At 39.5% G+C, this 13846-nt stretch overlaps 1 protein-coding gene across 5 annotated transcripts in view; it reads left to right on the top strand.

Moving 5' to 3' along the window:
- Positions 1-13846, top strand: part of TTC8 (tetratricopeptide repeat domain 8) — a 46267-nt gene that overhangs the window by 11758 nt on the left and 20663 nt on the right. For 3 of the 5 annotated variants that reach the window (XM_066276245.1, XM_066276250.1, XM_066276246.1), the window contains 6 exons: positions 3951-4071; positions 6206-6269; positions 6377-6536; positions 6747-6836; positions 9249-9293; positions 12872-12957. In XM_066276245.1, the coding sequence (XP_066132342.1) occupies positions 3951-4071; positions 6206-6269; positions 6377-6536; positions 6747-6836; positions 9249-9293; positions 12872-12957 (566 nt within the window). The remainder of the gene's footprint in view (positions 1-3950; positions 4072-6205; positions 6270-6376; positions 6537-6746; positions 6837-9248; positions 9294-12871; positions 12958-13846) is intronic. The other 2 variants (XM_066276247.1, XM_066276249.1) reach the window with 2 other exon arrangements.

The following is a 13846-nucleotide window of genomic DNA, read 5'->3' as shown; positions in this document are numbered from 1 at the left end:
ATCTGTAGACTCAGTGGGTGAATGAGATGGGATTACATTTCACGGATCAAAAGGAAATAATTGATGTGATGATCACTCATTTAGAGTGGGAGAATCTGTGCTTTTTTCTTTAAAGTAAGTTCCTAAGCATCTATTAGTTTTGTGGACTTCACAGTACTTCCAATACACAGGTATTCCAATTAGTAACAGAAATTGCATGACCCTGTCATTTTTCAGTAAGTTATACCTGTCTGATCAAGTTAATTTATATATATTTTTTTCGGATTTAAGGGGCAGTTTGGATCACAGACTGTGCTTTCTTATGCATTTTATTTTAATCACTGATTAGTTTTGAACTTTAAAAAGATTTAAATAGGCAGAGGATTTTTTGAGCTGTGACACATACTTGGCTTTTTTCCAAAATAAAATTTTTAATTTTTTAAAAGCCAAAGCCCCATCTGCTGTTTTTTATTAAAGTCTCAAGAATTGTTGACATTGCCAAGAGCAGTTCTTTGAATACAATCTGATGTTGAACCTAGCTAGCAGTGAGATGAGACTTTCCAGGTCATTTCTGGTTAGGACAGAAGGAGAGTCAGGAAGATTAATATTCCCAAATACTGATGAAATTTAAATTTTAAGAATGGGTTAAGTAGGTTTTATTACAGAGCTCTAAATATCAAAAATTCACATTCTTTCTACTTCTTAAAAATTAGATTTTTAGAAATTGGAACAAAAATAACTACCTTTTTGAAAAAGTGACTTCTTGTGGAATAAAAAAATTTTTTTTAATGTTCTTACTTGGTTTCTGAAGTATTCATTTGGTGAGGGAAGGAGTAGTGGATTTACTTTCCTATGTTTTGCTTGGCCTAATATAAAAAATTTGCACTTCCTTAATATTTGAGAGGTTAGTAGGAAGACAGATATCAAGAAGCATGATGGATTGGACAATGAGCTAAAGTCTGGACATGAAAATTATTAAAAAATATGTGCATGGATAATTAGCACACACCCAACTATATAAATGATACTATAATAATAAAAATTTGGCTTTTAGAAAGTCAACTTAACGAGGACTTCAAATCATAGTATCAAAGCTCCATCAGCTCCTCACGGCCAGGATTAGAGTTCATAGACCTGGGTGTGGCGTCCCGGGTCCCTCCGACCTGCCCTGCCCTGCTCTCCAGCGTCTCTGACTGCCGCCTCAGCTGAACCCGATTCTTCAGCCAGACTCAACTCTCTTGGAGCTGCCAAACTAGCCTGCTCCGTCCTGCTCCTGGCTTTGCCTGGCACGCTTCCCAGCCTTGGCCACGGGGCCAAACTCGACTCTTCCCTCTACGCCAGGGGTCCCCAAACTTTTTACACAGGGGGCCAGTTCACTGTCCCTCAGACCATTGGAGGGTCAGACTATAAAAAAAACTATGAACAAATCCCTATGCACACTGCACATATCTTATTTTAAAGTAAAAAAAACAGGAACAAATCCAATATTTAAAACAAAGAACAAGTAAATTTAAATCAACAAACTGACCAGTATTTCAATGGGAACTATGCTCCTCTCACTGACCACCAATGAAAGAGGTGCCCCTTCCGGAAGTGTGGCAGGGGGCCGGATAAATGGCCTCAGGGGGCCGCATGCGGCCCGCGGGCCGTAGTTTGGGGACCCCTGCTCTACGCCAAGGCAGCTAGCTGGGTCTCTTTCTCCTCCCAAAGCTCCACAATCTTGTTACTACACTTTCCCCGTAACACTGAACTTGTCATGAGCTACAACTAGGACTGCGGCCTACTCATCTCCGTTCCCAGGACCTGGCTAGCACTGGGTGCTCAGAGTTAAATATGGGAGCGAGCCTGCTGAACCAACCAGCGAAGCCCACTTCCCGCTTTCCTGTTTCACCCGAAAATGCTGCAGTCCTTCTTCCTGTCCACCAGAGGGTGCTGAGCAAAGAATGCTGAAACACTGAAGCCATCACATAGTTGCAGGGCAGCCAGTATGTGGGGACTTAAATCAGGATTACTTATTTCCATCTTTGAAGTGAAAGTAAACCATTAGTCTAATGATAACTTCCTTATTCCCCAAGAATAGCTGTATAGATCTGGCAATTTTCCTTGTATTTTATGGGTAAAAACCTCAGGTTGTTTCTATACTTTGGTGATTCCCAGTTAGATGTAGTTCCGATTGGAATTGATTTTTTTTTTTTACAAACAAATTAGTTTTTTTGAGTTCATATTTTGCTCATTCAATTGTATTAAATTTACACACAACATTTGAACCATTTAATTCTAACTTATCTGATAGGATTCCAGTAAACCTCAACCAGAAAAGTACAAGCCAAAAAACCAATCATCTAACATGTAATTTTACCTTAGGAACCTAAATATATCGTGAAGAGTTTCTTTATTCCCATTAAAATGAAAGCATGAAGATTTTCTTTTATCTTTTTTTCCCCATTGATATGAGAGACAGAAAGGAAGAAAGTGGGGGGGGGGAGAGAGAGAAGCATCAACTTGTTTCACTTAGTTGTTCGCTTTAGTTGTGCACTCATTGATTGCTTCTCCAAAGTGCCCTGGCGGGGGTCAAACCTGTGACCTTTGGCGTACCAGCTGGATGCTTTCTCCACTGAGACACCCAGCCAAGGCCCTTTTTTCTTAAAAAAAAAAAAAAAAGTTATATATGCATTCCAATTACTTTAGCCCATGAAGAGATCTCTACTTTTAATTCCTATAAAACTATTTTCCATACCACACTTGCACTGTTTGGCCTTGTCAGATATTCCAACAGGTGATGTGTTCAGGGAAATTAGGAATGCTGTTTTAATCCCGTGGTTCCATCTCAGAACCTAGCCCAATGCTGTATTTAGGAGGTGCTCAATAGATGTGAACTGACTGACTGGCCACACCCCAAGGTCCTTATGGGGGACAATGCGGGCTGCTTGTAGTTCTCATGTGTCCCCCTTACAGTCCCTTCGTCTTCACTCCGCACACTTCACAGCCAGAGCCCACGGACATGTTTCCCTTGTCAGACGATAGTTCCATGCTGCTGCCTCAAGACCTGCCTTCCTTCCATATTGTCCCTAGGACACCAAGCTTTATTGTTCTCTACTGTTTTCTAGTGAAGCAGAAAGGTACACATTTCTGATAAAGTAGTTTCAAGTGTTTAATGAGATATTTGATTGTGTACATCTTTTCATCTAATTTTTCACGGCAAAGCAAAGCTGATAAGATATTCTCCAGATTCCTTTATTACCTTTTCCCTTTTCCCACCACTTTCTAGCAGGTTGTCTACTGACTGGATCACGAAGCAGCCAAGACTGTGCTGATGAGTTATTGGGAATTGGGAGAAATTGATCTTAGTTAATTCAACATTTTGGGAATACCTATTGTGTACAAAAGCCATAGGTTTTATGGAAAATTTAAGAGTGAACAAGGTTAAAAACAAAACAAAACTTGTGTTCTAGGGAAAGGAGGGCTTACCTATCTAATCTATGCCCAAATAATTATGGTGTTTGTTGCATATGGTAAGTACATAATAGTAGAAGTATAAAGAGAATGCTCTGTGAGACAGACAAGAGGGGACTGGTTTAGAGTTGAACTATCAGAGAAGTCATCGTGTAGGGCTTGGCACAGAAGTAGGTAGGCACAAAGAGCGCCATCGTTGTACCCATTTGTTTTCAAATTATTATTCTAGTAAAATTTTTTCTAAAGATCTTATTTTACCTATAAAAAGGCATGTTGGAAGGCCACTAGATAATTATCACCCTTTTATTTATTAGGTAATTGATATGTTGGTTGTTTTGCAATAGATAATGACCTTTCCTTCTTCTATTAGTTTCTTGACATGGTCCTTTAAATTAGTATAATGTGTAAACATGCATAATAAAAAAAATTAGATAACAATAAAGGATGGCTGGCTTCTATAGGCTTCACAGTCCTCCTGACGCTTTTAATATATGCTTTATTTTATCCATGCTTTTTAGGCGGCTTGGATTTTAAAAGCACGAGCACTAACTGAAATGGTATACGTCGATGAAATTGATGTAGGTCAGGAAGGGATTGCGGAAGTGATACTGGATGAAAACGCCATTGCTCAGGTTCCACGTAAGTGTCGGCTTTCCAGTTAAGCAAATGAAATGCCGTCAGGAGGAGGAAGTCTTGCATTATAAAAGAAACAGAGAGACACTGTACACATGAGAAAACATTACCTCAAGTAAATGGTCCCTATTCTGCCTGATGGTACATAGACTTTCCTTCCACAATTCAGTTATATTGTTTTAAACTGAAGGTGTGAGATTGATGTATAACAATCTTTCATTTAAAAATATTTTATAAAATTGCATTCTGAATTGCTTATCTAATATATCAGAAGATTGCTTATCTGAGAGTATAAACACAGGAAGCATCTAAAGAACTAGTGTTCTAAAAGGATTTTCAAAAAATGATCATCCAAAAACATCATGTTATTGTAATAATTGAAGACGAATTACCCTAATGAGTGATGTGAAGTGACCGGGTGATGTGTTGGGCTGTGAATGCCTCTGAGCAATGGTAGTCAACCTGGTTCCTACCGCCCACTAGTGGGCGTTCCAGCTTTCATGGTGGGCGGTAGCGGAGCAACCAAAGTATAAATAAAAAGATAGATTTAACTATAGTAAGTTGTTTTATAAAGATTTATTCTGCCAAACTTAGTGAATATCTGACATAAAGTATTTGGTAAGTAATTATTATTTTATGCTTTAACTTGCTGTAACTCTGCTTTATAAATTTTATAAAGTAAAGTTACTTCCCTACTTTATAAATCACCATTTCTGTGGAACCGGTGGGCGGTTAGAAAATTTTACTACTAACAGAGATACAAAAGTGGGCGGTAGGTGTAAAAAGGTTGACTAGCCCTGCCTCTGAGGATTGTCACAGAAGCCCAGTCCCAGCTTGCAGATGAGCTGGTACAAATGGTATTGGATGATTACCATGAATATGGTGGTCTAGCTGGTAATTTATTAGTTATGACAATTATCAGTCATTTATATTGTTTGGAAAGCTTCAAATAGAAATTGAGAGAAAAAATGTGTTTCATGTTAAAATGTTTTTCTCCTCATCATTTTGCTGTTTTGGAGTTAAAATATCTCAATTCTAGATATTATGGGGAAATGATCTATTGGGAGAAATTTGTATGAAAAATAAACTGTGGGTGTAAGCCAGCATTTGAGGCTTTGGTGCTTTGGAGCCGGCTAGTCTTGAGTTGGAATCCCAGCTCTACTAATGGGTTGACCTATTTACTTAACTGTCTAAACCAGCAATTTTCACCTTTTTTCATCTCATGGCACACATAAACTAATTACTAAATTTCTACAGAATGCCAAAAAATATGTATTTTGCTGATCTGAGCCAAAAAATAAATATAATTTTGATTCATTCACACTGGACAGTCTAAGGGAAAAGAGGTCAGTGCTCTTGACTGAATAGCTATTGCATGTTTTAAAAATTCTTGCAGCACAAAGGTGAAAATCGTGCTCTAAGCCTTTGCTAAATGCGTTAATACTACCTACCTGACAGACTTAGTGCGAAGATTAAATGCAATAACCTAAGTAACGTGATTGTAGATACTCAATAAATATGTTTCAAACACATTCCCTAAAATGTATTTCCTGTTGTTAATGTCTTTTTCACCAGGCCAGCACATTTCTGAAAATTTGTTATTGACAGTTTTTACCATTTAATAAATAATACATAGGCCCTGGCCAGTTGGCTCAGTGGTAGAACATTGGCCCAGTGTGTGGATGTTCTGGGTTCCATGCCTGGCAGGGCACACAGAAAAAGCAACCATATGCTTCTCCACCCCTCCCCTTCCTCTCTCTCTCTCTCTCTCTCTCTCTCTTCTTCTTCTTCTTCTTCTGCAGCCATGGCTTGAATGGTTTGAGCAAGTTGGCCCCAGATGCTGAGGATGGCTCCATGGCCTTGCCTCAGGCGCTAAAAATAGCTTGGTTGCCAAGCAACGGAGCAGCAGCCCCAGATGGGCACAGCATTGCCCTGTAGGGGCTTGCCGGGTGGATCCTGGTGGGGGTGCATGCAGGAGTCTGTCTCTCTGCCTCCCTGCCTTCCTGCTTCTCACTTATCAAAAAAAAAAAAAAGAGAGAGAGAGAAAGAAAAAAAGAAACAAGAAGAGAGAGACAGAGAAAGAAAAAGAAAGAAAGAAGGGAAGAAAGAAATAAATTGAATTTATTATCTCACCTCATAGGACCTGGAACATCTTTGAAACTCCCTGGAACCAGTCAGACGGGCGGACCTAGTCCAGCCGTCAGGTAGATACTTCTATTTCATACTCTCTGCTGCTAAGTATTGACTGGACGGTTTGAGAATCTTCCTTCATTGATCTCCTTTGTATTTTAACAATTTACAATCATTACAGGCCAGTCACTCAAGCTGGAAGACCCATTACAGGTTTCCTTCGACCCAGCACACAGAGTGGGAGGCCCAGCACCATGGAACAGGCCATCCGAACCCCCAGGACCGCCTACACAGCTCGCCCTGTCACCAGCTCGTCCGGAAGATTTGTCAGGCTGGGCACGGTATGTTCTGTCAGCACTTCCACAGCTTGTATTACCAAGGTAGCATTCTGTTACATCATTTCTCACTATTGTTATCATGGAAAACTACAGGGAAGATCTTTAATGGTGATCCTCTTTACTTACGTTGCCTTTATCATTTTTATGCATAAATTTTAATTTGTGTTTCAAGAGAAAGTTTTCTATTTCTTGTTTTATTGTTTTTCTCCATAGGCTTCCATGCTTACAAGTCCTGATGGACCGTTTATAAATTTATCTAGACTGAACTTACCAAAATATGCCCAGAAACCTAAACTGGCAAAGGTACGTACTTTTTTTTTTTTTGTATTTTTTCTGAAGCTGGAAACGGGGAGAGACAGTCAGACAGACTCCCGCATGCACCCGACCGGGATCCACCCGGCATGCCCACCATGGAGCAACGGTCTGCCCACCAGGGGGCAATGCTCTGCCCCTCCTGGGCGTCGCTCTGCTGCGACCAGAGCCACTCTAGCGCCTGGGGCAGAGGCCAAGGAGCCATCCCCAGCGCCCAGGCCATCTTTGCTCCAATGGAGCCTTGGCTGCGGGAGGGGAAGAGAGAGACAGAGAGGAAGGAGGGGGTGGGGGTGGAGAAGCAAATGGGCGCTTCTCCTATGTGCCCTGGCCGGGAATCGAACCTGGGTCCCCCGCACGCCAGGCCGACGCTCCACCGCTGAACCAACCGGCCAGGGCCAAAGGTACGTACTTTTTATGTTATGAAATAATGTTAGAAGTATTATCGTAATGGCATTATAGAAAAGGGGTAAAAATTTGTGAAGGAAAGGCCATGTTTTGATTGAAATGAGCTTAGGATTATTTATTGTTATATGTAAAGTTGCTCTTGGTCTGGAGTTAAGGAAGGTCCATCAGAAATAAAGCGCGGACAGGGCACCACTTCCTGGGAGAGTCTTTGTCCTTACCAAGAACAGTCATTCACAAGCAAGGGAAGCACATGTGCAGTGTCCTCTTCGGGGAGTGGAACTCGGGAGGACATCTGTCCATGTGTGTGTTTCTTTTCCTGTTTTTCAGGTTGGCTGAGTCTCAGAAAAATAATTTTCTGTCCTTGAGGATTTTAGGACTGTGAAAAAGAAGATAAACAACATGTACTCCTTCTAATTAGTAATTAATCAGGCATCTCAATAAGGATTACTCAAGCCAGACAGTGGCAAGCCAACTACATTAGTAATTCTAACTACTCAAAGGTTAAATGCCCCTTTCAATTAAAGAGGGAGAGAGAGGGAGAAAGAGAGACAGAGAGAGAAGGGTGTCCACGACCTTTCCCGTGTAAACACACTTGGAGGTGAGCTGGAATAATGCAGAGCGAGGAGCCCTTACCTTCTGGAAGCTGGTTGAAGCCTCGCTCAGGTTTTTCACTGGAATCGCTGTGAATTCTGTACATGAGTCCTGAGCTCATTCCCAATCTCAGTTCTGATGGCATTTAACATATTTACTAAATATGAAATTAGGAAAACCCGAAGTGGACAGGAGCCATGCAGACCTGATGTTTCAGTCAGGGAAAGAAACACTAGTGGCTAGAAAGGGGACAGGTTACACTGATTCTGAGGATGCTTCATTTCCTACTTGACAGCAATCACCTTCATTCAGCCCATTATAAAGCTTTTGTCATTTCTCTTTCCTCCATGAGAGTGGAATGTGAAAAGCAGCCTGTTTGGAGTACCTGGTTTTCCATCTTTTCCGGCCATTTACTTGAGGTGGCTGGATGGCTCGTTTTCTAACCAAGGAGGGCTGTCATTGGAGGCGTTTTCTTCAATTAAATGATGACGCTTCCAGGACAGACCTGTGTATTTTCTTAGATCTAGACTGAACTAGAGTTTTCACTTTTTTGGGTGCGGAAGTAATGCCAGGTGTAGAAGCCAGCCTTTTCTGTCTTTGGTCCCCAATTTGCCGTTACTCCTCAGGGCTCATTTCTACCATCGGCCTGTTACTGGGTGTCTGTGGCCACTCCCTGACACTCACTGTCTTAGGTGTTGTAATGTCATTTTCGTGGCAGTGGTAGCGCCCAAAGCACTCCTGACTTTTTTTCTCCTGTAAAACAGAACAAGTGGAGGAATTTTTTAAATATTTAATATTTTATATATTTTTTAAAAGAAATACCTTGTCCTGATTTTTTTCCTTTTTTGGAGGAGGGGTGTTGTTTCCAAATTTTCTCTGTTTCCAAGTCTTCCCTTGGTATCTTCTAAGGGCGCCAGCCTCGTTGAAAAGGTCAATAATATTATTATGGACAAATGCAGTATTACCAACAGATAATCCAGTAAATGCTTCTTTATCCAGATGAGTTGGGTGAAGGGTTAAAATAATGGTTCTCAGACCTGGTTGCATATTAGAGTAATCCAGATAATAAGTAAAAAACAGCCCACTTTATGGCAGTTTTTTCATTTGTCTCTTTCTAATAAAATAGTATATATAATATGAAAAAGAAGTTCAGTTATTTGAGCTTTCCAGTTTGTATGCTGTAAAAATAGGTATTAGTTGTAAATAGCCATATTTAAAATGGGTGATTGTGACAAATGATGGACAGACCCGTTATTTATGAACCCTAGGCTTTTTAAAGTACCTTCTTATTTTGGTTCAATCTAGCAATTGTCAAAACTGCCTTTCAATTTCGATATAATAATAGAGTACCTTAGCACTTTTGTTAAAATAATATCTAATGTATTTTTGGCCTTTTTTTTTTTGTAGGCTTTGTTTGAGTATATCTTTCATCATGAAAATGATGTTAAGACGGTAAGTTTTGAATTCATGCTATATATATTTTTATTGTAAGTTTTCTGACTGGGGATTTAGATTCTGAAATGTTCTCTTTCTTACCTTTCTTACCTTATAAGCAGATAAAATGATTAAAGATTGGAGAATTACTAATACTTTCTAGTTCTTTCAAAACTGTCAGTTTCAATAGAAAAACCTGTGTGTATATAGAAGTGGTAAGAACTGTGCCTGACCCATAGAGTACACAGATCTCCGATAAAGGCCAACATATAGATAATTGAGAATGCTACATAATAATCTTATGTTAGAATGCTTCCACAGTTCTTTATCTACATTAATTTTTAAAATTTGAGATTAATAAAGCAATGGCTTTCAATTTTTTTATTTACACAGAAAAGCCTTCTTTTTAAAAATTGATTTTTAGAGAGAAGAAGGGAGAGAGAGAGAGGAACATCAATTTGTGTTCCACTTATTCATACTGCATTAGTTGCTTCTTGTATGTACCCAGACTGGGGATCGAACCCACAACCTGGCATGTCGGGACGACACTCTAACCAACTGAGCTATTTTCATCTGCTTTCCCCCAATACATATACGCTATGTCATCACAGAACATGTAATTAAGCAATTTGTTTAGTTTTTATTTAGCAAAAAGCACGAATTGTTGTTTTCTGTTTTCCTTATTCTTCATTAGTTTAGTTACTGATTTGTTATTTGACTGGGTTATTCTTTGAACAGGTAGTACTGAATGCCTGTGTCTTAGTAATATGATGTGTGCTAGGAGCACTGAGTAGGACAGAAGCCTTGCTCTGTTTCCACTATTATGAACTTGCCACGTTATATTCTGATATGGAGCAGATTCTCCCATTGAAACAGCATTGTAGATTTTCTCACAAATGTTATTTTCTGAATGGGAGAAGAATTTAGGTAATGAACAAAAAGCATGCATTTTTTCTTTTACACCTTTTGTATGTTTTGCAACTTATCTGGAAAAGGAAAGAAAAGGAATTGTTTTTAACATGCTGAAGAAATCAGAGGTGCTTTGTACTGGTTACTTTGGGGGGCCTCCAAATTTATTTGTAAATACATTATTTCACACAAAGGTAGAGAATGTTTAGACAAATATGGAGAATACTGTAAAACGGTATTTAAATGTTAAGAAAAAATCAAATTGATCTTCTATAGAAAACTATATTTCTGTCTTGAGTTCTTAATACCTTCCCCATTTGTGGAGGGAGGCCGATATTAACCAAACCAAAGCGGCGTGTGGGCTGGTGGTTCTGTGTTTGTCTGTAGACAGAGTGGGGAATGCGCAGGTAACTGGGACTGGGTGAGAAAGGTGCAGGGCTTGAGAAGATTGGTAGTTACAAAGTAGTCGTGGGGATGTAGAGTACAGCACAGGGAACATAGTCAGTAATACGGTAGTAACCTTATACAGAGCCGGGTGGGTACTGGAATTATTGGAGGAGCACCTTGTGAAGAGTACGGTTGTCTAACTACTATGCTATACACCTGAAACTAGACAAAATAATATTGACTATAAACTATAATTGAAAAAAATTAAAAACAAAAAAAGTAAAAAATTGGGACTTTAAAGAAATAATATAGATTTTCTGTCACCACTTTAACATTTTAAAATGTTAATATAAATCTTATTACCATGTCAATTTTATTTGGTATTTAGTTATTTTCAACATAAATTAGAAACAAAGAATAGAATTAATTAAATCAACAAGTAATTCTTGAGTGCCTCTATTTAATAGCACAGCAACCTATCAGAACAACAGAGATGTGTAAGAAGGGTGCCTGTCCGCACGGGACTGAGGGGCTATTTGAAATAGTCACAAATGGTTTTGTCTGTGCAGCCACAGTCTTCATACGAAGAATGATCACTGAAATGTATATATTTATTATTTTATTCTATAGCAATAATTCATATTAATTCCCCAATTGGTTTACCACGAGCAGGGGTCCTACATAGGAACACTTGTTTTAGGACCACATGTGAGAATAAAATCAGTAGCCTGTAATAAGCACTAAATTTAACCTGGGAAAGGTAGAAAATGTAAAAAAAAAAAAGAAAAAGATGACATAATTTTATGAAAAAAACTGAAGGTTGTTAAACATGAGAGTGAATACAATCTATTTACTGGAACAAGTCTTTATTAAGATTAAGTCAAAATTAACTTGTTCAGATATTTACACTACACTCTTGAATTGAGCTGATTGAAAGTATGGCTTTCTAGTAGTTCCAGGGAAAATACTAAGTGAAGTTATACTTTTCCCCTAAGTTTTTGCTTCCATTTTTATTTCTGACTCGGGGGAAGAAAAGAAAAATAAGCATATGAGAGTTGTTATGTGTCTTGTTTTTAAACTGCCATAGCTTTCAAGTAGAGAAGTTGATTTTTCAAGTCTATTAGAAGCTCAGCGTGGTGACACCATTTTTTGTAAATAGTTTGCATATTTAGAAGCCTCCCCTGGAGCAAGAGAAGATGGGCAACACAAAGAAATGTTATTAGTTTTGCAGCAGGAGACCCAAGGAGTGCTTTTGGCGTTTATTTCAGAAAAGAGTTCATATTAAGAATGGACAATAACATAGGAGACAGTCTGAGATAACAGAACTGAAGATCTAAGAGTTACTTTAACTGAATTGTTGGTGATCATAGTTATACTAACATTGCCTAAAGAATAGAAGTTTTTCAACCATGAGAGAAAGAATAATAAGTATTATTTTAAAAGTCAGCATTCTCTTTTAACAAATAGCCTGAGTTTTTGTTCACCAAGTCTTGACAGAGCTTCAAATTTGTGTAATGATTGATTTGCTTTTACCTCGTCCAAGTGGTTTCCACTTCCTCTGTAAAAAATTCTCATTCCTATTTAGTGATTTCTTGTCAGATCTTGAATAAACACTGGATGGAACAAACTGGAAGACATGAGAGAGATGGGCTAAACGCATGTAAAATATGAAAGCAATTAAGGAGATATTTTTTTCAGTTTGCAGCAAAGGGAAGTCTGACTCCTTAGAGTCACTGGGATGGGAGGTGATGTCAGAATAGTGGAATGAGGCCTTTTGGAAAGTGACAGTTACCCAAGTACCCACGCTTCTTCCCGATCCTGTTTGCCAAGCCTTTTCCTACTTGCTTGATCTGTTGCTGTGTCTCTACGTCCCCGTGTAAAGTGGGGCCTGCAGTTGGACGAGGCTAACACACCACAGGCGTTAACTGCCACTGAGTTTGGAGGCATTCTGAATCATTAGATCATCTCCCTGCCTTCAATAAGTGGTAAGGAGATGATGAAAACTTACGGGTTTTTAAAATATCAATTCTGTCCCTTGCATTTTAAAATTGCACTCAAATATATTGTACATCTGCTTCCCTTTAATCAGTGCTTGCTTCTCATCTGCTGTCAGCCCACTGGTCTGGAACTGATTATTGAGGGAAATGGTGGGGCCATCTGGAAACAGAGCAACTGGAGCTGCCCTAGGATTTCTAGTGCACGTTTTGATTGATGCTAATTATACAGTTTATTTCATTATTTATTGTTTCTGTTTACTGTTAGAAAAGAAAATACTAACTTCCAGTGACTTGTTTTCAAAGGCTTTGGACCTGGCCGCCCTTTCCACGGAGTATTGTCAGTACAAGGACTGGTGGTGGAAAGTGCAGCTTGGGAAGTGTTACTACAGGTACAATCTGCGTTCTCCGTGAAGGGCTTAGAGGTGGCGACATATCTTCCAGTCTCACATCTGATCATTTGGGGGTCTGGGAGTGTATTTTCTCATGAAGAGATGAGAACTGTGTCTTTGGCTTTCTTGAGGAAGCACTTACTCAGCAATCACATGGTGGCACAAGGAACTGACACCTCTAGACCCAAGCTGGGAAGGGGGACGCTGAGCCTCAGGCCCCACAGCCCTTTGCAGATGGGAAGCCTGGGCCAGAGGAGGGCTGTGATCCGCATCAGGAGCCTGCTGGTAACTGACCTGGGACAGGATCAGGTCTGCTGGTTCCCCCCCCACACACACACACACGTCCTGGCTCTCCAGCCCTTCCTCATTTCTCCGTGGCCTCAGGTCTGGGAAGTGCCTTACAGCGAACAGCCAGCTCCTTCATGCATCGCACTAGCTCACTGAAATCTCACCTAATGGCACCTTGGAGGAGGTTGCTATTATTAGCCCTGGTCCAGATGAGAAAAACTGAGCCCCAGAAAGATAAAGTGACTTGCCCAAAGTCATGGCTAGTATGCGGCAGAACAAGAATTTGAGCTCAGGGTTTTGAATGTAGTTCTCTTACTATTTGCACAGTTCCATAGTATTTCTCTAGGATCTGAACAGTCTTCCATTAATTCGCTTAGTACTTAAATACATTTTTAACCTAACTGGCAGATCAGAAAAGTTGTAATTAAGTTGATGAATATTATACAGCAACTAGGAAATACAGTCTGAAACTTGTGGCCTGCTATTGAAATGTACTTGGAGCATTTGAAAAGTACAGACAAATGGAAAATTATGTTTTGTAAAGATAAATATGTCTTTTATTATTCAAAAGCAAGGTAGAACCGTAATTATGAGCCTCATT

This window comes from Saccopteryx bilineata, chromosome 4 (genome assembly GCF_036850765.1).
Source record: "Saccopteryx bilineata isolate mSacBil1 chromosome 4, mSacBil1_pri_phased_curated, whole genome shotgun sequence".
Lineage (NCBI taxonomy): Eukaryota > Metazoa > Chordata > Mammalia > Chiroptera > Emballonuridae > Saccopteryx > Saccopteryx bilineata.
This window is presented reverse-complemented; position numbering and strand designations above follow the sequence as displayed.